The following is a 23552-nucleotide window of genomic DNA, read 5'->3' on the forward strand; positions in this document are numbered from 1 at the left end:
GCCTTTCCACTCCCAGCTGTGCCTAAAGGACTCCTACGTCAGCACACCACAGACATGCTTATGCATTAAGGTTTTGTTTTGTTTTAATGTCTATTAATTTATGTGCATGGGTGTTTTGCCTGCATATGTGTCTGTGCACCATGTGCATGCCTGTTGTCCAAGGAGACCAGAAGAGGACATTTGATCCCCTCAATTTGGTGTCACAGACAGTTGTGAGCCACCATATGGGTGCTGGGAATTGAACCCGGGACCTCTGAAAGAACAGCCTGTGCTCTTCCTCAGCTGTCATCTCCATGAAGGTTTGTTGCGCACTGTTCACAACAGCTAAGTCAGGGGACCAGATAAGATACTAACCAGACAAGAGTAGCTAAAAGTGTGGCTAACGCACACAATTGATGGGTTTTAGCCATGAAGGGGGAGGGGTCATCATCTGCAGGGAAATGGCTGAAACTGCCGATATTCAAATTTTCAGACTCAGACAAATATCACATGGTTTTTTTTTTTTTCTAACTTGCCATTCCCAGACAGTATTAGGTACACAAAGTCAGGTGAGTGTGTACACACCGTCAGAGACAGTGCCACAGAAGAGAAGCCCTGAACGGCAGCCAGCAGTCTGGAGAACTCTCTTTCAGAGACCCCCACTATGGTGAAGATGCATCCTTGACTTCCCCACAGAAGAGAAAATTCAGAAGGAACACATTTACAGCAGGGTTGGGATTTACTAAGGAGAAAGGTTAGGTCCGGCAACATGGCCCAGTGGGTAAGAGTGTGTGATAGCTAATCTTCATTGTCAACCTGCGCAGAGGGACTCTCAAGTAAAGAAGTGCCTCCATCACAGTGGCCTGTGGAGGGGCAGGTTGTTTACTGCTAATTGACACAGGAGGCTCCGGTCCACTGTTGGCAATGCCACAGCAAGGCAAGAGAGCCTGGGCTATATAAGAAAGGCAGCTGACCATGAGCCTGGGAGCAAGCCAGTAAGCAACAAGGTTCCTCCATGGTTTCTCCGTCAAGTTCCTGTCTTGAATTCCTGCACTGGCCTTCCTCAGCGGATAAAAACTTGTAATATGGAATGAACCCTTTCCTCCCTTAGTTGCTTTTGGTCATGGAGTTTATCACACTATAGCAGGGTGCTTGTTGCCATACCTGATAACCTGAGTTCAGTTCTCAGAACCCACATGGTGGGAGGAGAAAACCAACTCCTGAAATTGCCCTCCCATTACCAGGCCCACACGTCATGGCACACGTGTGTCCATGCAGAGAACACATACATGATAAATAAATAAATGTAAAAAGGTTAATGAAGAAGGCTTTGACACAGAGTTAAGCCTGGGGTTAATGAAGAGAGGTGCTTAGGGACGAATAGGCACGGCTTCTCAAGAGAGTCCTGCTCGAGTGTCTCAGCACAAGTTCTACACTATTTTGGTGGCTCTAAAATGATAGCTCTTAGTGGTTGCTTTTTCCTTTTTTTTCTTTATTATATTAACTTATTTATGTGTGTGCATGGGTACATGCATGCCTCAGTGTTCACTGGAGGTCTGAAGACAATGTTAGGGCACCAGCTTTCTCCTTCCATCATGAGGATCCCAAAATTGAACTCAGGGTGTCAAACTTAGCAGGCAGAGTCTGTATTTACTGAGCAATCTTGGCAGCCCCGTCCCTTTTTATGCAATTATAAGTGAGATTGTAGGGTAGTTCCAGGAGTGCCTTGTATGGGATTATAATCTGATAAAGATAAAACCATGAGCCACAAGGGTTGGACAAGGGGGCTAAGAAACGGCTTTGATTATAAGTGGATATTCTTAGGAGAGTCCTAGAAAATTGCAGGTTTACAGATGGGAATGGAAAAAAAGGTCACCTACACTTAGGCCTCAGGCATGGTTCATTGCTATTTGAACATTCTGATTTGAATCACTACTAAATTAAAGGGAGAGCATCTCTATGTAGGTAACCTTCACAGAACGCTGTTAACAGTGCTGGAACTCTCAGCAGGTGAGAAGCTTTAAGCAGACCCCAGAGAGGGGCTCCCTTTCCTTCCCACTTCCCCATAATTTTCCCTGACTTTCATCTTGCCTCGCATAGGACATAAAAGTATAAGTGACACTGGCTAGGGGAAACAGAGGGAATTAATGGGAAGGGGGAGGTGGGAAGGGGAATATGGAGGGAAGCACATTCAATATGCATTACACAGGTGTATGAAATGCTCTTATGTAACACAGTACTATATACAATGAATATACATAATAAATTCTTTAATGAAAAAAGAACTCGTCAATCTTTGCTGGAGCCAAGGCAAGACGTAACAACTCTGGACCACTATTCCTGTCTCAGCAGGGCAGCTCAACAGCAGCATCCACAATATGTCCACACTTCCGATCAACTGAAGCAATGCATAGAGCCACGCTTTGCTGAATGTACCTGATCCCACCCAATCTCAGTGTGTGGACGTCTTTGGTGGGGGCAATGGCTTGCTGACGGTGCATCATGTATTCAGCATGCTCTGCAGAGTGATTACACTGTACACACATCTGAAAACGAGTCTACATGGTTTCTTTTAAAAGGAATTAAAACCATGCAAAATTATGTGGCATTTTGTTTGTTTGGTTTTGGTTTTTCGAGACAGACAGAGCTAGCTACAGGACAGCCAGGGCTACACAGAGAAACCTTGTCTTGAAAAAACAAAAGAAGAGGAGGAGGAGGAGGAGGAGGAAAAGAAGGAAGGAAGAGGAGAAGGATAGAAGGAAAAAAGGAAGGAAGAAGGAAAAACAGACGAACAGGGAAAATGCATCCTTACAGACAGAAAAGAAAAAGCAAGGAATGTTATAAACAACTTTACGCCAGTAAAGTTAACAACTTAGATCAGTGTTAATAAACTTAATGCAAAAGGCCGAGTACGGGCCAGCAGGATGACTCAGCAGGTGAAAGCAACTCCCATGCAAGACTGAAGGAAAGAAGCGCCCCTTGAAAGTTGTCCCGTGACCTCCATACAGGCAAGAGACATGAGCACATCCGCACTCACACATGCTAACATGATTCTTAATTATAGTGGTGGGAAGAAGGCTTGCTTGATCCAATCTCTATACTGAAAAAAATAAATTAATTAAAAACCTCCACCACCACCATTAAAGCCAGCTAACAGTTTAGGTTCTGTGTGTTCCACCATTCCCTTTACAACTGTTTCATCTCACTACTACAACACAAAGCAGCCACAGTCAATACCCACAAAGGGGGTGTGACTGAGTTACAATAAAACCTAAAATTCTACTAAAATTCAGTAAAATTACTAAATTTACTAAAAACATGCAGCAAATCATATTTCACTCACAGGCAATAGTCTGGTGCTCCTAACTTAGGAATTTTTTTTTATTACCACAAAACCACACAGACTAATGGAACAGAGGATCCTGTAACAAACCCACAGTGCTGTGGCCACAGGCTTTTAAACAGAGATGCCCAAAAAGTACAGTTGGAGAAAGGGCAGCCTCTACAACAAATTGTGCTGGGGAAAGTAGATATCCATATGTAGCAGAATCAAACTAGATCTTATCTCTCACCGAGGACTAAAGTCAATTCAAAACAGACCAAAGACATTAGCATTAAGGCCTGGAACTTTAAAACTACTAGGAAAAAAAAAAACTCTTCAAGATGCAGACATATGTCAAGCACATTGGCGTGCATCTTTATTCCCAGTCCTCAGGAGGCAGAAGCAAGTGGATCTCTGTGAGTTCAGAGCGAGTTCCAGGATAGCCCGGGCTACACAGAGAAACCCTGTCTTGAAAAACCAAAAGAGGAGGAGGAGGAAGAGGAGACTCAAAAAACTAGATAGATGGATAGACAGACAGACAGACAGACATAGGATAGATAAATGACACAGGCATAGATGAGCGTTTCTGAATATGCACCCCTAAAGCCCAACCAAACAGCAAAGCCTGACGAATGTCGCTTCATGAAATTAACACACTTCTGCATAGCAGAGGAAACAGTGGAGAAGCTAACAGTGGGATAAGACTCTCCTAGGTGTTCCTCTGCTTGGGAAATTATTATCCAGAATGCATAAAGGGCTCCAAATCAACAAACAACTCAGTCACTAAAGAGATAAATAGACCAACAAATACAAATAGTCAATAAATACATAAAAAACCATCCTTATCCATAACTGTAATACAAATGCAAACTTACACAACATCTCCCCTCACCCCAGTCAGAATGGCCATCATCAAATGACAACAAATGTTGCTGAGGATGTGGGAGAAATGAACTCTTAAACTCTGGTAGTGATATGAACTTGTACAGTCACTACCAAAACCAGTGTGTGGAGGCTCATCAAACAACTAAATGTCAGAACTATATGGTCAAGCCAGGAACTACCTGTCTCCCAACAATCCTCACCAGGGTTTCAGTTTTTCTTTATGTCCTTGCCAAAGAAGGGCACTTATGTTTCACCTTTTGTATTACAGTCTTTTTGGTTTTTCAAGACAGAGCCTCTCTGTGTAGCCTTGGCTGTCCTAGAATTGCTTTGTAGACCAGGCTGGCCTGGAACTCACAGCAATCTGCCTGCCTGTGCCTCTCTGAGTTCTGGGATTAAAAGCATGTGCCACCATGCCCAGCGATTTCCATTTCCTTAGTGACTGATTTTCAACATCTTCTCACATGCCAAATACTCTGTTTTAGATACAAGAGAGTTATAAATTATCAATACATTTAAAATGTTAGCATTCCTTCCTAATCCTCCTTACAATTACACTACACTAGAGGTAAAGGAGCAAGTTTCAAGCTATATAAGCTCTCATGGTTTCAAAAACAAATTCCTAAATACAAAACTTAACAATCTAAGAAGTTAAGTGGTTGTCATCTCTTAAGAGAGGGGCTAATGAGTAGGGCAACATACCTTATCTTTATTCTTAACAGATATCCCAAAGGAAAATTAGAAAACTGTCTAAAGTGACATGAAGACTAATCACCTGGACCTTAAAACACTATAGATACAGATTTATTGCCACTAAAAAGCATGAGGTTCATATCCACCACAAAAGAGCTTGCTTACCGTCTTCAATGGCATTTTTGACTGCACGAAGTCCATCTCTTAAGGCATCCTTGATCTGTACAAGGGTATGCTTATTTGGTCCTCTGACCAACAAGGTGACAGAGAGAGGGTTAACACAGTCCTCAATAAAAGTGAACTTTTCTTCACCCTAAGAGATGACCAGAAAAATATAACTTTAAGGTCTAGGACATAGCTTAGGGGTACAGGTGATGGAACACTTTGTCTAGCATGCATGAGATCCTGACTTAGATTCCCAGTAACAGACACACACACACAAACACACACACACACACACACACACACACACACACACATACACGGCAGTATAACATTTAACACATTGTATTATTACATTTATATAAAATAACAATGTCATCATGAAATTCAAACCTATTTTCTATTAGAATCTAATCTTCATGTGAGTTTTTATCAAGTATAACTAAAGATATATAGAGATACGTAAATATATTTTTCTTGGGTTTTTGTTTTTGTTTTTGTTTTTGTTTTTTTTGAGACAGGTTTCTCTGTGTAGCCTTGGCTGTCCTAGAGTCACTTTGTAGACCAGGCTGGCCTCGAACTCACAGCGATCCTCCTGCCTCTACTTCCCCAAGTGCTGGGATTAAGGGCATGTGCCACCACACCCAGCTTTAAAGGTATATTTTAAAGTGGTTAAATTATCCCACCATTTGGGGTGGCTGGGTTAGAAAGACAGCTCAAGACCAACCTGGGCTACATAGCAAGTCTCTGGACAGTTAGGTAAATAATCTTTAAACTCTGTCATGTCAGGCCTCAAAATGCAAAATATGAATTAAAAGGTATAAAATACCAGAAAGGACTTAGGAATCACGGTGTACCTGCTATCCATAGAAATACTCACTAATGAATACTCAAATACAAGGCCAGCATGCCCCAAGCATTCTTCAGTAAGGCCTTCAAAGGAGTTGACAGCTATTCCTCCACAAGCAAGGGTAAGCCTGCAATGACATTTATGCCCCTTTGGTTACTGAAAGTACAACAGCTAATTTCTTTTTTCCTTTTTTGGCACTTACTTTTTTTTTTTCTCGCTTACTTTGTAGTCCAAGCTGGTCTCAAACTCATGACAACCCTCCTACTTCAAACCCTCAAGTACTAGGACAAAGTACGAGCCACTGTGCCCAGCTACAGCTAATTTCCTAGGATGAAGTGCTATCTAAAACAGACTACATGGTGTGGCACTGTCTGTGGGGGAGCAGCTCATTGTTAGGAGGCAAATGAAATGGTATGTGTTGGTCAGGTGCAGTATGACAGTTACTACCTTTCGTAGTTATCATTCTGTAGTGAAAACACTTAAAACTACTTTTTTAGTATTTCTCAATAATACATATAGGCTGGGCATGGTGGTGCAGGCCTTTAATCCAAGCAAGAGGGTGACATCAGATCACATTACAGATGGTCGTGGGCCACCATGTGGTTGCTGGGAATTGAACTTAGTACTTCTCAAAGAACAGATAGTGCTCTTAAGCACTGAGCCATCTCTCCAGGCCCCACCACTTGTTTAAAAAAAAAAAAGTAGAAAGCTTTAGGTTTAATCCGAGGAACTACAAACAAAAAGGAAACCTGTGCCAAGAGCAACAGAAAACACTTCAGATACATAACTTGCACTTACCTTTCGAGATTTCTTCTTTTTGCCCTGCGAAGAGCTACGATGTCATGTTTTGCAAGCATTTCTAAGGAAAACGGATCAATTCCCTGTAGTCAAGTTAACACAAAAGTTACATGGTTTTTGTTCTACACCAGGCAAGTGCTCTACCACTGAGCTCTACCCTAATTTATAAAATGTAAGCCAGTATTTCTCAGGCTTTTTTGTCCCAGCACCACTGTACATTCTTTTTTTTTTTTCCACTGTACATTCTTAAAGATGGAGAAGAGTCAGTGCTGGGCAAGGTGGCACACACCTGTGATCACAGCACCCAGGAGGCTGATGCAAGGAAGCTCTCAAGTTCCAGGCAACATAGACTACGAAGTACGTTCCATGTCAGCCTAAGCTATACAGTGAGTTGTATCTGTATCAAATGATAAAAACAGGGGCTAGAGAGACGGGTCAGTGGTTAAGAGCCCTTGCTGATCTTTACAGAGGACCCCAGTTCAGTTCCTAGCACCCATGTGAGGTGGCTCACAAGTGCCTCCAACTCCAGTGTCAGACACACACTCTTAAACATAAGTTTTAAAAGACAAACATCTTAAAGGTTTTCTAAGTCATTACTAGTATATTATGTGTTATTTATTTATGTATGCCTTTGTAGAAGCATGTGGTTTCAGTCATTTAGAAACTACTGGTTGGCGCACGCCTTTAATCCCAGCACTTGGGAGGCAGAGGCAGGTGGATCACTGTGAGTTCGAGGTCAGCCTGGTCTACAAAGCGAGTCCAGGACAGCCAAGGCTACACAGAGAGACCCTGTCTCGAAAAACCAAAAAAAAAAAAAAAAAAAAGAAACTACTGGTTTATTGAGCTGGGCTCAATTACACGCAGCACACTCTGTGAGGTATCTTCCTCGGGTAGGTAGGATTGCTGCGTTTATTTTTTAAGGAAAAAAAAAATCCACTGAACATCCAAATCTAGACAACCATAGCTTATCTGTTGGTCCTTTTGTCAATGAAAAATGGCTTTCCACGAAAAAGTACCTAGTTGGCTCAAAATCCAATTACACAAAGGCTTTCCTCAAGACAACCATCATGTTTTGCTACACAGAAATGCTTTATGTATATTTCATATTTTATCACACAAAGTTATAAAATTAAGAATAAAGCATTAATGTTTACTAAAACCATTACAGTTCATTGTGTGTACAGTATCTCTGTATGTGGGCACGTGCACCTGAGTGCAGGTGTGTGGAGGCCTGCAGGCATGAGATCCCCTGGAGCTGCAGGCCCAGGCAGTTGGGAGCCACACGGGTGGGTGCTAAGAGCTGAACTCAGATGTTCTTAACTGCTGAGCCGCCTTTCCAGAACCATCATCAAGCGCTCTGAACTGAGCCGCCCTTTCTTTCCCTAGCGCTGTGGTGATAGAGGATATGACGGCGGGGTGGGGGGGGGGGATGACAGGAGGGTTGGGGAGGCATGTAAGTGGTGTTGCTCTGTAGGAAGAAGCCATTACAAATGCCAACACAGTACAAAAGGTTTTGTTAGCATGAAGAGTTTCCTCCCCAAACTCCCCGAAAATGTCGCAGGGGCCCTTTAGAAATGCTGAGGACAGGGACAAGCACTAAAGCTGTAAGCTTCTTTCTCACCTTCTGATTAATGACAACAAATCCTCTATTGGACTCAGCACAGACTTTCTGTTTTAGGTCTATTATTTTCTGCACTCTATCTTCAATAAATTTTCTTTCAGCTTTTACCAATTTCTCTTTCTCTTCTACAGTCTTATAAAAGAAACCAGAGCTCACTTCTCTAAGGAATTAATAAGAACAAGTTAGTAACCCAGGTTTGGCGGCTAAAGCAAGAAGTTCACAAGTTTGAAGCCACCCAGGGCAATGTAAATCCCTTTCTCAAGAAAATAAAAACAGACAGGAAAAGCTAATAAAGGTGGGAGTAGAAGAGAGAAAAAGAGAGTATTAAACACCTTTAGAGAAAAGAAAGCTGGGCATAATGGCTCATTTTTGTAATCCCAACATTCAGAAGAAAAAGGCAGGAGGAATGCTGCATGTTTGAGACCAAATCCTGGGCTAAAGAGTGAAGTTCTGCAAGGCGTGGTGGCCACACCTTTAATCCCAGCACTCAGGGAAACAGAGGCAGACAGATCGCTGTGAGTTTGAGGTCAGCCTGGTCTACAAAGTGAGTCAGGACAGCCAGGACTTCCCAGAGAAACTCTGTCTCAAAAACCAACAAACAAACAAACAAAAAAACAAAAATGAAAAAAGGGTGAAATTTTATCTAGAGAGAGATGGGTGAAAGGAGGAGGAGAAGGGAGATGGAAAAATAATTTTTTAAAAATTGGAGTTATGAGAGATGGCTCGGTCTAAAGAGAGCTGAGTTCAGTTCCCAGCACCCATGGCAAACAGCTCACAACCGCCTGTAATGTCAGCTTCAGGGAATGGGTGCCCTCTTCTGGCCCTCTTTGGCACCTTCGCTCATATGCACATAGCCACATACAGATACATACACATAATTAAAAATAAAAGTAAATTTACAAAATAGAAACTGTTAGAAGAGTTTTGACTGTCATAAAGACAATATGGCACGCACGTTTTTTCATACTCTAGTGATACATTGCAAATGAGGATGAAGGCATCTTGCACTTGCTTCTTCATACTTGGATGACGGGCACCATGGTCCAAAACCAGTCCTCGGATCAACCTATTAAAATACGCAATGTTTCATGGAATACACGTTCTAAAATTAGAAAGCCACTGAAAGCTGGCAACAGCCAGGACACACAGTGTTTCCTAGTATAACTTCAACCTAACATATAATTAGTAGAATGAGGGGAAGAATCTGTTTTAACAGTGTGACTGTAAGTCAAAATGAAAAGCCAATCCAGAATTATCCTCTAAGTTATACGGCTCAAAAATAGGAGTAGCTGATCAAATAATAAAAGGTAGGCACACAATGAGTTTCTTAGAGACATTTGTTCAAAATAATTATATAGAGTTACTAAAAATCGTTAACCTAAATGTCCAGCACAATAGGATATTGTTCAGCAAATAATGGCCTAACAAGTCAGTGGTTAGGAAAACTATGTAGTAACGAGGAAAATATTTACAGTGATAGCCAGTAAGTACAGAATAACCCATTGGATACTGTATGTAAAACATGATTATAACTATTTTCTTTTTTGAAATATGTTGACAATTAAAGGGGATGTAGCTTGGTTGGTCAAGTGCATCTCTAGCATGCTTGAAATTCTGCATTCTTTGATTCCCAGCACCAGAAAAATAAATACAAAGCCAGGCGTGATGGCGCACACCTCTAATCCCAGCACTCGGGAGGCAGAGGCAGGCATGGATCACTGTGAGTTCAGGCCAGCCTGGCCTACAAAGCGAGTCCAGGATAGGCAAGGCTACACAGAGAAACCCTGTCTCAAAAAACCAAATAAATACAGAAGAGCTAGAGAGATAGCTCAGCAGTTAAGAACACTGCTGCTCTTGCAGAGGACCAGTGTTTGGTTCCCAGCACCCATGGGATAACTTACAACCAAAGGGTCTGATGCCCTCCTCTGCCATCTCTTGACACTAGGCATGCATGTGATACACACACATACCTGCAGGCAACACACCCATATACATAAAACAAAATTTTAAAAACTTCACTAGCTAGACAGGTAATTAGACAGATAGATGATAGATAGATATATAGATAGATAGATAGATAGATAGATAGATAGATCAACATATAGATAGAGGACTCTGAGGGTATGATTAGAATTGGATGATTGGAATACAGACTATGAGCCCCCCTTTTTTTTTAGTTTTTCAAATATATTTTTCATAGAGTAAATATGTTCTTATCTGTAAAAGTCACTTATACATATTTAAGTGGTAGCATTTCTACTTAATAATCTCTTTGAAAATTTTTAAAGGATTATTTGTTGCAGGTGTGAGAGTGGGTATGTATGGGTCAGAGGGCAACTCTAAGGAGTCAGTTCTCACCTTCCACCTTGATGATACATGGTCTCTCCTGTTGCTTCTGCCCCTGAGCAACGTACTCCACGCTAGCCCATGCATTCCAGGGATCAAACACAGGTCATCAGGATTGTACAGAGCTAACGCTGTTACCTGCCAACCCCTCTCCTTGGCCTATAAGAATCTTTCTGGAGTATGTGTGGTGCTAGGGATTGGACCAAGGCCTGTACATTTTATGTTAATCCTCTACCACTAACCTATACTCCCAGCCCCTTAATAAGTGTTTATACCCAATATTTACTATGTAGTAAAGAAGCACATTCTTATCCAGGCATAGTAGCACACATCTATAATCCCAGTACTTGGGAGGCATAAACAAGAGGATTGCCACAAATCTGAAATAAGCCTAGTCTACACAGTGAGTTCCAGACCAGCCTGAGCTATAAAGAAAAATCCTGTCAGGAAGGAAGGAAGAAAGGGAGGGAAGGAGTGAGGGAGGGCATCTTTAAATATTTAACACAGATATAAAAGAGCTTTTAATACCTAGAATACCCTCCCAAATGAAGATAAAGATACTGTATTTAGAAAAATATATATATCCAATATTCTCTACTTTTCAAGCTTCTGTCATGCTTACTCTCTCTCCATATTCCAAGAAAATGAATATGCTTCTTTGAGAAAATAGAAACTAGTTTGGACCATCATGGTGCACATCTTTAATCCCAGCACTCTAGAGGCAGAGGCTGGTCGATCTCTCAGTTCAAGGCCAGCCTGGTCTACAGAGTGAGTTCCAAGACAGCCAGGGCTACACAGAGAAACCTTGTCTCAAAAAAAAAAAAAAAAAAGGAAGAAAGAAAGAAAGAAAGAACTGTCCCATCACCACCTCCTCCACAAATCCCCACCTGCCCCAGTCCCCGCTTCTTTAAAACATAGAATTCCTCTCCTCACTCCACTAGCAAATTCCCTTCCAGGACAGAAGCTGTCCCTGTTTCACTGCTCTTGTTTACAGCTACACTCTGATTTGTTGGCATTTGCAATTCCACCTTGAATTAGCAAGGGCTCTCTAGAGGAGCAGAACCAATGGAATGAATATATTATTTAAAGAATTTATGAAGTCAGCTTTAAAATAGGAACAACAGCAGAAGTACACCTGAGAGCTGGGAACGTGGTAGTCACTGAAGACTGGGTGCCTCGGCAGCAGTGCCACAGGGGCCATCTCTCACTAAGGTGGGTGCTTAGTCCACAGTGCTGGGTACCTCAGCAGGCCCAATCTGGTATAGGAAGCTCAGAAGGGTCCTGTAAAGGCACTGCCTCCAGTCCAGGATGAAAATGTAGAAACAGTTTCTGATACTGGCAAAGAATCAGCAGCTGCAGCCAGCAACAGAGAAAACAGATTCAGGGCAAGAGGGAGGCCAAGCAAAAGGCCGGATGGCCTTCCTCCTGACACACCTTGTATCCGTGCTGCTCCGAGAAGATGCCACCCACCGCCAGGGTGAGTCTCCCCACATGGGGACCCCGCTCAGGCAATTCTAAGTTGTGGCCCAGTTGCCATCCACAGTACACCTCCTCCCTTCCCATCCTCCTGAGCTTGCCTTCATCGGACTTATCAACTCTGGCCCTTTCCTGAAGCAGTATATGATCAATTTTCAGTTCACAACAATATGCTTAAACATCACTACAGTTGACTCTTCCTGCTTGGATGCTGAGACACCACTCCCCTTTGATGCCCCACCTCCCTCATCACCCATTCTTAGTCTCCACTGGGGAATTTTTAATCTCTTTTCATATTCTAAACATTGCAGCTTCCAAAGTTCAGGTTATTTTTAACTGATTGGGTCAATATATTAAAATAGTTGACTTAGGCAACCGCAATAGTAACTTCGACCTCCACTCCCGCTCAATGCTGATGGAAGTAGTCACTTAACGATCTCAGAAGGACTCTGCAGATCGATGAGTCGCTCGCGGACTGCGAACGTCAATGAGTTGCTCATAGATTCTCATCTGGAAACGATCCTGTGTCTTAGAACCTTCACCACAAGGTGCTTTTCTTGTAGTGACTGCTAGTGTCGTTGTAGATGTGTCAGCTGGCCCTTTCCCTGCAGACTCTTGTCGTCAGCACCGCTGATGGGGCAGCACACACCTTTCCAGAAGCTTCCCATCATAGCTGGTGATGGTGATTTGAATTTGGTGGATTGCCACTTCTAATTCTACAGGCATCTTTCTGGTTTCTTCTTCCTTCTTCCTTCTTCCTCTTCTTCAATGTGACTGGATTCTTGCCTGCATGTATGTCTGTGCACCATGTACATGCAGTAACAACAGAGATCTCCTAGAGCTGGAGGGACAGATAGTGGTTGCTGAGAATTGAACTCAGAACTTCTGGAAGAGCAGCCAGGGCTTGTGAGCGCTGAGCCGTCTCTCCAGGCTCCTTCCTGGTGTCTCTGAAAGCCATGGTTGCAGTCACACAGCAGTGATTCTCAGATATACATCTCCCATTCTGACCTCTATTCTGAACTCATCCCAGGATCTCAGCTCATGTCATCCACGTGTGGAACACATCTTCTCTCTTCACTGACATCTCCTGAAATACTCTCACAAGTACATGTCAATGCATTGAACCTACGTGACCTCCTTGCCGTCGTCATTTAGCTGTAGAGTGCAGAGGCGTGGCTGTGTAGTGTCCCGACTGCAGGCTTAGCCAAGAGCTATGGCTCACTGGCACGCCTCGGCATCACAAGAAACTATCGTACACTATATTGCTGGGGGGAAATCAAAATCTGAAACTCAAAGAATGGGTTCTCCTGAACGCCTACCATCCTCACAGCACTGTAATGCTGAAGAACTGTAAGTGAACCATCTATAAACATAAGCCTAGTTTTTGTGCACAATAAAAACCCCAGAAAGTGAAAATGAAAGCAAACCGTCATTGACAGGATGCCTTCAGAAAACTGAGTAGAGGACATCTGGAGGATGACAGTAAGCAGAGAAAAAAAACTACAACAGCTCCCTTGTCTGAAGGAGGTCCCTGGGTTTCATCTCTGCTCTCAGTGAGCCACTGTCACATCAAGAAATGTTAACTAAGGAAGTGCAGGAACTTGCAGAGTCATCTACAGGGGAAAAGGAAGGTGAAAAAGAAGAAGCGGAACTGAATGTGTTAGCTCCAGGAGTGCTGGCAAGGGGGGGGAGGGGGGGGCAGTTGAGCAGTACTGCAGACATCCACTGGGGCCCAGAAAATGTCTCCAGCAAATAAGTGGGAGAGAGCTGCAATCTCAAGCGGAAGCTGAGATGTAAAAACCCATAAGCAGCAAAGCAAGTTGGAATAATGAAGATAAATCTTTGCACACGTGGTATGAAATAACAGTAGTAACAGGTGGGATTTTTAAAAAACAGTCACACACACACGCACACGCACACACACACACACAAAGTAACAGTATCGTGCTTCAAGAAGGTGTAAATGGGGATATTATGCAGAGCAAAGATATTAAGGCTAGACTCCTATAAGTTACTATAAATTAAATATTTTCTACTAATTGAGAAATAGTAAAAGTGTGAAATTTGCAAATTAGCAGAGGAGTAAAATATAATGGTAAAACCAACAAAATGAAAAGTCAATTAGAAGAAATATGGGACAATGGGAAATAAAAGTTTTTTGTTTGGCTGGTTTTTTTTTTTTTTTTTTTTTGAGACAGGGTTTCAGTATGTTATCATTGCTGTCCTGGACTCACTTTGTAGACCAGACTGGCCTTGAACTCACAGCAATCCACCTGCCTCTGCCTCCTGAGTGCTGGGATTAAAGGCATGCGCCACCACTGCCTGGCTATAAATAGAAAGTTTTTTTAAAAAGAGATATGAAATCAAATATATTCATTAACAATGTTAACTGTCATAGATTAATTATTTCAATTAAAATACTAAAAACTGGGGTCTAGAGAGATGACTCAGTGGTGAAGAGCACTTTCTGCTCCTCCAGAGGTCCTGAGTTCAATTCCCAGCAACCACATAGTGGCTCACAGCCATCTGTAATGTGATCTGATGCCCTCTTCTGGCCTGCAGGTGTATATGCAGGCAGAGTACTATATACATAATAATAAATAACATTTTTAAAAAGTATATTAAAAACTATCTGATTAAGAATTTTTACATGTCCCAGTATGTCACTTACAGAATATAAGGACAAAAAGATTGACGGTAAGCCAAGCATACCTATTCAAACCACCACAAAAGTTAAATATCATTTCAAGATTTGCTTCAAACTAATCTAGGTTAGTCCTAGCACTTGGGAGGCAGGAGACTCTCAAGTCTAAGTCTAGGCTACCGTGAGTCCTCCTCTCAAACATGAGAAAAAATATCTGTAGGGAGGAGGGTGAAGAGGAGGCCATGGGGCGGGGGGAGTATAGAGCTGAACTTAGATTGAAAACTGATAAAGATAAAAATAAGAGGAGCTCGAGAGCTCTCTGCCCCGAGGTTCCATATATGTTGGGTTGTCTACTCTGAAGCCTCAATCCGCTGTCATCAGGGCTCCTCAGGCACACGGGAGCACCCCAAGCCCTTCCGGCTTCAGGATATTATTTTCTCTGCTTACAATGCCTTTTCTTTTCTTTTGACATAGCCAGCTCCCATTTCATTAGAGGTCTCTTTGCTTTGTGGTTCAGTTTCTTATCAGAATGATTTTCTCTGAACGCTATGAAATTGCACGCTAGACTATGTTTCGCTCTCTAGTTTGATTGGAAAGCGTCCTTGAGGAGAGTGTGCTCTGCTTACTCCCCACTGCAGCACGTAGAAGGGACAGGCTCTTTGTAGCTGACTGATATGTGAGATGACTACACTGCCACTGAGCAAAACTAGACAGCCAAATAGTTCACAACTTGCGTATTGTCAAAGTGTGGCTGGTGCGATGGCTCAGCGGGTAACAACCCTGACAGCCTGAGTTTGATCCCTGGAGTTCACAAAGCACTGAGGGAGACCTTCTACAAATTGTCATTACACAAACACACACACTCTCGCCCCCCCCCTCCCTCCCTCCCTCCCACACGGGGGAGGGAGAACTTTTTAATTGTAAATGTTATGCAATTTACTGTGTATCCGTTTCTGACTTATGCCTCATCTCCACGATTTCCACCATGAAGAGATCGATAGGGGAACCTGGTCTTCTAATAGCCAAGACAGAATCCACCACAGCCTGAAAGAGAAGCATATGAGAGGCATATTATCTGGAGTAAAAGAAACTCCTGGTGCAAGTGACCTGTCACCAGACTTAACAGGGAAAGCCTCAAAGTCAACGGCATGGTCACCAAGTGCCACACCTGGTATACTTGTGTTCCTTTCCTTTTTTTTCTTCTTTCTTTTCTTTTTCTTTTTTTGAGATAGGGTCTCTCTGTGTAATAGTTCTGGCTGTCCTGGACTCACTTTGTAGACCAGGCTGTCCTCAGACTCATAGAGATCCACCTGCCTCTGCTTCCCGAGAGCTGTGATTACAGGCGTGCGCCACCACGCCCAGCACACACTTGTGTTTCTTAAAGTAAATTAATAATGGAACATTCTGCTTCACATGGCAGTGTCCTGTGGATTTGGTTATTATGAATTCCTCGTTCCTGGTTTTCAGTTTCAGAAACAGCAATGTGGAGGAACAACAACATAATCAAACGACAACCTCCTGAACCAAGTCTTCAGAATCACCCGGGCAGTTATGTCTTTACCTTATATATGTTTTCCTCTAGAAGTAAATCAAATGAACAATCACTTCCCAAATGTGAATCTTACATATTAGGTCAAGTTAGCCTCATTAAAGCAGCAATCCTAATGACAAGGTGCACTGACAAAACGGCCTGCTCATGAGTCACCCAAGATAGTCAAATATAGACCTCTAGGTTTAGCCGAATACACTAGCCAAGAACTTTCAGAAGAGGTAAGCCACAGGAAGCCAAGTCCCTCCCAAATGTCAAGTCCTGTCATTGCTAATGTGACATCTTTGAAAAATTAAATGTGTGTTCAATTGAATTTTAAATGCTTGCTTTGTCTTTTTTTTTTTTCTTTTGTTTTGTTTTGGTTTGCTTCGGTTTGGCTTTTCTGCTGCTGCTGGTGGTTTTTTAACTATCTTATGGTGTGGGTGTTTGTCTTCACATATGTCTGTGTACGATGTGCATGCCTGGTGTCTGCAGAGGTGAGAAGAGGTCATTGGAGCCCCTGGAACTGAAGTGAGAGATGGTTATGAACCACCATGTGGATTATGAACCACAGTCGTTTGAAAGAGCAGCCAGTGCTCTTAACTACCGAGCCATCTTGCAGGCTCACCTCTTGTTTTACATTTCTGAAAAGGCATGTGCAATATTTGGTTGTCTTATAGAAAAACGAAAACATTGCCGCGAACCTGACTATCCTAGCTAGACACAGTTTGGACACATACCTCTGTCAGCACGTCGGCCAGCTCGGCATGGACTTTTGTCCGCAGGGATGTTCTAGCCACATCTAAGAGGATTTCTCTTCTCATCTCCTTTTCTACTTTCATTCCATCCAAAACTTGAAGTGCTTTCGTCTTTGCAGCATCAAATCCTTCAGCTATGACTCTAGGGTGCAGGCCCTGATGTCACAACATAAATACACAAATCATACAGAAAACTGTGCAGAGTAAACATTAGCTATGCTGGCCAGGCGTGGTGGCGCACGCCTTTAATCTCAGCACTTGGAAGGCAGAGGCAGGCGGATCTCTGTAAGTTCGAGGCCAGCCTGGTCTACAGAGTGAGTCCAGGACAGTCAAGGCTATACAGAGAAAACAAAACAAAACAAAAAAAGTTAGCTATGCTCTCTTAATATAAGTATGCTAAAAAAAATAATGTGGAACTAACATAAATGTATCATTCACAAATAATTACTCAGGCTTCATCTCTGAAACAATCTTTTAAAATGTATGAGTGTTTTGCCTGCATGTATGTATGTGCACCATGTGCATCCTGATACCCACAGAGGTCAGAAGAGGGAGTCAAGCTCCCTGAAATTGGAGTTACACACGGTTTTGAGATACCATGAGGGTGCTGAGAACCAAACCCCCAGGTCCTCTGCAAGAGCAACAGGAGCTCTTAGCCACCGAGCCATTGCCCTGAATCAATCTTAAACCTATTTTTAAAAAGTTGCAAGTACAAAAAATCCTATAAATTCATTCATTCATTTGGAAACAGGGTCTTGCTGTGTGCATAGTTTAGGCTAGCTTCCAATATACGATCTTCCTGACTCAGCTTCCCCAATGAAAGGTGTGTGGCGGGGTGTATGGCATAACAGTCAAAGTCTTTTTCAAAAGTTACAACTACGTCTAGGCACAAAATATTTCTTTCAGCACAGACAGCAGGGGAGCACTGACTGAGAAGAGTGCATCACAGTCATGTGTCAGGTAGTCATCTCACACCCCCAACATTCAGAACACGACAGAACTTCTACTGTAGTCTTGCCAAAAATTAATAACCTGAGTCTAGTCGTGAGGAAACAAACATAACTAGACTCAGGTGAAGGCCTTTCTACAAAATAAGTGGCCTATGCAACTTAAAAGTAGCAATGGCAGTCAGGTGTGATTGCACGAACCCTTAGTCCCAGATCATAAGAGGTAGAGGCAAGCAGATCTCTGTGAGTTCAAGGCCAAGCTGGTCTACAAATTGAGTTCTGGGACAGTTAGAGCTATGTAAAGAGATCCTGTCTCAAAAAAAAAAAAAGTAGCAATGTCAGGACTGGAGAGATGGCTCAGCAGTTAAGAGCACTTTTTGCTCTTGTAGACAACCTGGGTTCAGTTCCCAGAATCCTCATAGTCATCTGTAACTCCAGTGCCAGGGGATCTAATGTCTTCACCTGGATTCCAGGGGCACCAGGCACACACATTGTTATCATACATAAGTGCAGGTAAAACATACACATAAATAAAATAAAAATAAATGAATCTAAAATAGCTTGTGTGTGGATATAGACATGTTTTTGTTTTGATCCCAAGTGTGGGATGGGGAACAGACTCATGAGAGAACAGGTGATGTTTATCCACTAGAAGGCGAACCACTTTGTGCAGGGGCTTGGTTTTTCCCAGCTGAAACATATCTCAGTACAGACTCTGAGAGGAGATACATAAGTTACCCCCAAAAGGGGGCGGGGCTTATTGGGTCTTGGTATTGTTTGGCTGGTCATCGCTCCACTTCAAGACACTCCTAGAGAGACTCGCTCCAGAGGAAACTTCGGGGCTCCGAAGTTCTGGATGCTGTTCCAGATTCCAGCAGCAACTTTGGTTGAATTGCTGGTCTGCTGAAATCCTGCCTACCATGCCAGGGGAATCGCTCCCAGGACCTGAGTCCAAAAAGGTCTACTCCTGTTCCCATTAACCTCTTTTCTCTCCTATCTAGGATAGGTGCGTTGGAAGGGAGGTATAAGCATTAAAGAACCCCGAATAAAGTAGGTTTGGAAAAAGGTCAAAGCCTACAGGTGGCACTCGAAGTGCTTTGGGCATCATGGGTAACTTAACTTCTAATGTTGTGGAGGGAGATACAGGCTTTGAAGATAGAGACGTGCTGTTCCAGGGTGTCAGCAAAATCGCAGCTCTTGTTGCAAAGTTCTTTCCTGCCTTATACCCAGAGGGAATTTTTGTTTTTTCTTTGCCTTTTTACTGTATTACATTTTTTAAAAGATTGAAGGAAAGACCAATAAGATATGAAAACCTGAATGGTCAGTAAATTCTATCATTTGGGGAAGGATTGCAGAGTTAGCTGTACAACTAGAGAATTTGTGGATAGAGGTTTACTTTGAAATAAATCTGCAGACTGGGTTGCGGTACACTCTGTGAGCTGTTGATGTTAAGATTAATCTGTGTGTGCACGGGCACGCACGCACGCGCACGCACACACACACAGAGTGACTATATATGAGAATTCAGTGATTCTAAAAATTCTACACTAAGAGCGAGGAGAACATGGCTATACTCCAGCACTTAGGAGACAGAGGCAAGAAGGTGGTGAGTTAGAAGTCATCCAATCTACACAGCAAGTTTGAGACCAGACTGAGTTTCATAGTGAAACCATGTCTAAAAACAAAAACAAAAGAAGAGGGAGTCGGGGAGGGGAAAACAAAGTCACACTGAAATAATTAGGACACATTTGCAACATCCACTCACCAATTCAGAAAACTTTAGATGCCTTATATTAATTACATGTCTCACAGAGAACATAACAGAGGTTCACTCAGAAACCCGATGATCCTTTGCATCTTTTCTCAAAAACAAATTTTTTGAGACAGTACCTCATTATGAGCCCATGCTGCCCTCAAACTTGCAACCTCTCTGCCTCAGCCTCCTGAGTTCTAGATTTAGATATGTACCACCATGCCTGACTTGCAAAATTAAAGGTTTTCAGATACTGCTGAGATAAAGGACATAATGCAGTTCCCTAGGATGAGTGAAGTCCTAGGTCTTTGAAACCGTCATCAAAAGCAGCAGCAGCACAGTTATTCCCTTTTGGGACCATTTACCCGTACTCTCTTTTTTATGCTTATGCTTTGCGGAGATAGTCTCTGAGTAAGGGGGAAACTTAAATAATCATAGAAAAAAATCATATGTGATGTTGAGAAAAGAACACGATTGAACAAAGGCACAGACATAGAAATGTGAATGTTGATTTCACGCTGGTTACATTCTCTTTTGTAAGCACAACTCATGGGTACATGGGAGTTTTAATTTTCTTAACTTTTCTATATATTGTTAAATATTTTATATTTTTAAAGCATATATTTGTAATTAAAGCCATAACTTTGGCAAACAATAAAAGTCAGTTTCCATTTATAACTACCTAAGATTATCTTAATTAAAATTAGTTCCCTTTTTTTTTTTTGTTTTTTTGTTTTTACCTTTGAGACAGAGTTTCTCTGTGTAGCCTTGGCTGTCCTGACTCAATTTATAGACCAGGTTGGCCTCTGACTCATAGAGATCCACCTGCCTCTGCCTCCCTGAGTACTGGGATTACAGGTGTGCACCACCAGGCCTGGCTGTTTAAAATCAGTTCTTATTTTCTAAAATTAAACTTAACAAAAAAACTTGCTTTGAAATAGTGTGAAGCCGGGCATGGTGGCGCACGCTTTTAATCCCAGCACTCGGGAGGCAGAGGCAGGTGGATCGCTGTGAGTTCGAGGCCAGCCTGGTCTACAAAGCAAGTCCAGGACAGCCAAGGCTACACAGAGAGACCCTGTCTAGAAAAACCAAAAAATAAATAAATAAATAAATAAATAAATAAATAAGAAAGAAAGAAAAAGAAATAGTGTGAAATTAAGAGGGGGGAGGGAGAGAAATTTTAATACCTCAGAAATGTAAAGATCAGCTTGCTTTAGCAACTCTCCAATAATCAGGACATTCGAAGTGGTGCCATCCCCTGTGACATGGTCCTGGGCTGCCGCCACTTTTGCTATGATGGACGCTGTTGGGTGTTGAATTTGCTGGAAAAGGTAAACACCAGATTTCAAAGGGGAGACTGTGATAGAGACAGCCACTAATCCCAAGATAACCCAAGGGTCAACAAGACAACGAGGAAACAAGCGTCATGCTGCACAGTCACAAGCTTTACACTATCAATGCTTAGTAAATGCCAAACCCAAAGTTTTAAAGTGGAGAATTAATGAGGTTTGAACATTTTATGAAACTCTCTACTTCAAAATGCAATGACATTTCCAGGAAGAGATTAGCCCTTCAATCTCAAAGATGAAAATATTTATGATAACTGCAAAGGACTTCTTCTTTTCCATGATTACAAAGACTACAATAAAGTACTCGGAAAAGATGTTATTAATTTGTAAGTATCCCTAAGATATTAGACTCTATAAACATTTGAAAATAGCCCAAAATCAGTTCTGTTGAGGTTTACTCCAACAACCGTATCTGCAGTAGTTAGCTGACAGCCTCAAAAGTACAAATTGTGGCCCAGGTGGTGTTGGAGCACACCTTTAATCAAAAAACAAAAACAAGAAAAAAGTTGTTGGGCTAGAGAGCTAGCTTAGGCATGAACAGTGTTATTCTGAGGCTGGAGAGATGACTCAGAGGTTAAGAGCACTGACTGCTCTTCCAAAGGTCCTGAGTTCAACTTCCAGAAGCCACATGGTGGCTCACAGCCATCTGTAATGAGATCTGGTGCCCTCTCTGTCCTGAAGGTGTACATGCAGATAGAGCACTGTATACATAATAAATAAATAAATCTTAAGAAAAAAAAGAGTGTGTTCTGTGTTCTGGGCCTGGGCAGTGGTTGGTGCATGCCTTTAATCCCAGCACTCAGAAGGCAGAGGCAGGTGGAGCTCCTTGAGTTGAGGCCAGCCTGATCTACAAAGAGAGTTTCAGGATAGCCAGGGCTACACAGAGAAACCCTGTCTCAAAAACCAGGAGAGAAAGAAAGAAAAGAGCTGGAGAGATGGCTCAGATTAAAAGCACTGTTTGCTCTTCCAGAGGTCCTGAGTTCAATTCCCAGCCACTACTGGTAGCTCATAACCATCTATAATGAGATCCAGTGCCCTCTTCTGGCCTGCAGGTGTACTTGCAGATAGAGCACTACATACATAATAAATTAATTAAGTAAGTAATTAATTGTTTTTAAAAAGTGTGTCTGGAGCCAGGCTGTGGAGGTGCACACCTTTATCCCAGCACTTGGGAGGCAAAGGCAGGCGGACCTCTGAGTTCAAAGATTACAGAGAGAGTTCCAGGACAGCCAAGGCTACACAGAGAAACCTTGTCTCAAACAAAGTAAGTTCTGTTCTTCCAGAGTAGTGGAATTTGGTGCCCAACACCCACAACAGGTGGCTCATCATTGCCTTAAGTCTAGCTCTAGGGACTCTGACACCCTTTTCTGGCCTCTGCCAGCATCAGCATACATGTGGCATACACTCGTACAGATAGGCCCTCATATACATAAAATATAAAATCAATTAATCCTTTCAAATACAAACTGTAAGGTTGAGGGTAAAGCTTAGTGTTGTGGAAGGGTTGGCTTATATGTAAACGTGGTTTTGTTTCAATCCCAGGTGTTGGCAATGGGGCTGCTCCAGTTTATCCACAGCTGATAACTGCCTCCTAAGAGGGTAGAAGGTGCTTGTCTAGTAGGGGGGGACCACCTCGTGTGGGGGTGTGGTCTTATTCAGTCAGGACAAAAGCCAGACCCAAAGAGAGAGTGGAGGCTGCCGGTGCTTCCCCCTGCTGCTCCTGATGGCTGTTGATGTGGTGACAGGAAGAAGTCGGAGATACCCTAAAACAAGGATTGAACTTGCCTCAAGGAACCTGACACCCCTGAACAGCAGGAAGTAGGCAAGGAAAACCTCATCCCCTCTCCCCACTAACCCTCTTTCTCTCCTACATGGTGTTGGGGTGTTGGAAGAGGTTGGGGTGCGGAGAAAGAGATTTAAGGAACCCAAATAAAACTAGTGTTTTAAAACTATGCCAACAGCTTAGTAGTAAGAGGACTTGCATAGCATGTGAGGGCCCAATGCTCAATCCCTAGAATTAGGCGGAAAATTATCTTTTTTTTACTTTTTTCAAGATAAGGTTTTTCTCTGTAGCCCTAGCTGTCCTGGAACTTGATCTACAGACCAGGTTGGCCTCAAACTCGGAGATCTGCCTGCCTCTGCCCCCCTACCCCCGAGTACTTGGATTAAAGATGTGCGTCACCAAGCCCAGCTAAAATAATGTTTTTTTTCATTTTATGTGCATTGGTGTTTTGCCTGCATGTACATTTATGTGAGGTGTTAGATACCCTGGAACTGGAGGTACAGAGAGTTGTGAGCTGCCGTGCGGGTTCTGGGAATTGAACTCAGGTCTTCTGGAAGAACAAACAGCCAGCACTCTTAACCACTCCAGCCTGGATGCATACACACACACACACACACACACACACACACACACACACACACACACACACACACACACACAC

At 42.6% G+C, this 23552-nt stretch overlaps 1 protein-coding gene and 1 long non-coding RNA gene across 4 annotated transcripts in view; one reads left to right on the forward strand and one right to left on the reverse strand.

Moving 5' to 3' along the window:
* The window catches only part of LOC311579386, a 263507-nt gene that overhangs the window by 234465 nt on the left and 5490 nt on the right, over nt 1-23552 (forward strand). The window lies entirely within an intron of this gene.
* Nucleotides 1-23552, reverse strand: part of CCT6B (chaperonin containing TCP1 subunit 6B) — a 46234-nt gene that overhangs the window by 19499 nt on the left and 3183 nt on the right. For 2 of the 3 annotated variants that reach the window (XR_014773130.1, XM_084749887.1), the window contains exons 3-10: nt 20947-21081; nt 17042-17215; nt 15714-15817; nt 9263-9373; nt 8308-8467; nt 6687-6769; nt 5919-6015; nt 5042-5189 (exon numbers count right to left, since the gene is read on the reverse strand). Coding sequence is in view for 2 of the 3 variants with exons in the window: in XM_084749887.1 (XP_084606013.1) it covers nt 5042-5189; nt 5919-6015; nt 6687-6769; nt 8308-8467; nt 9263-9373; nt 15714-15817; nt 17042-17215; nt 20947-21081 (1012 nt within the window). In the remaining variant the exon portion in view is untranslated. The remainder of the gene's footprint in view (nt 1-5041; nt 5190-5918; nt 6016-6686; nt 6770-8307; nt 8468-9262; nt 9374-15713; nt 15818-17041; nt 17216-20946; nt 21082-23552) is intronic. The other variant, XM_084749888.1, reaches the window with a different exon arrangement.

This window comes from Acomys minous, assembly GCF_964271855.1.
Source record: "Acomys minous genome assembly, chromosome: 12".
NCBI classification, from domain to species: Eukaryota; Metazoa; Chordata; class Mammalia; order Rodentia; family Muridae; genus Acomys; species Acomys minous.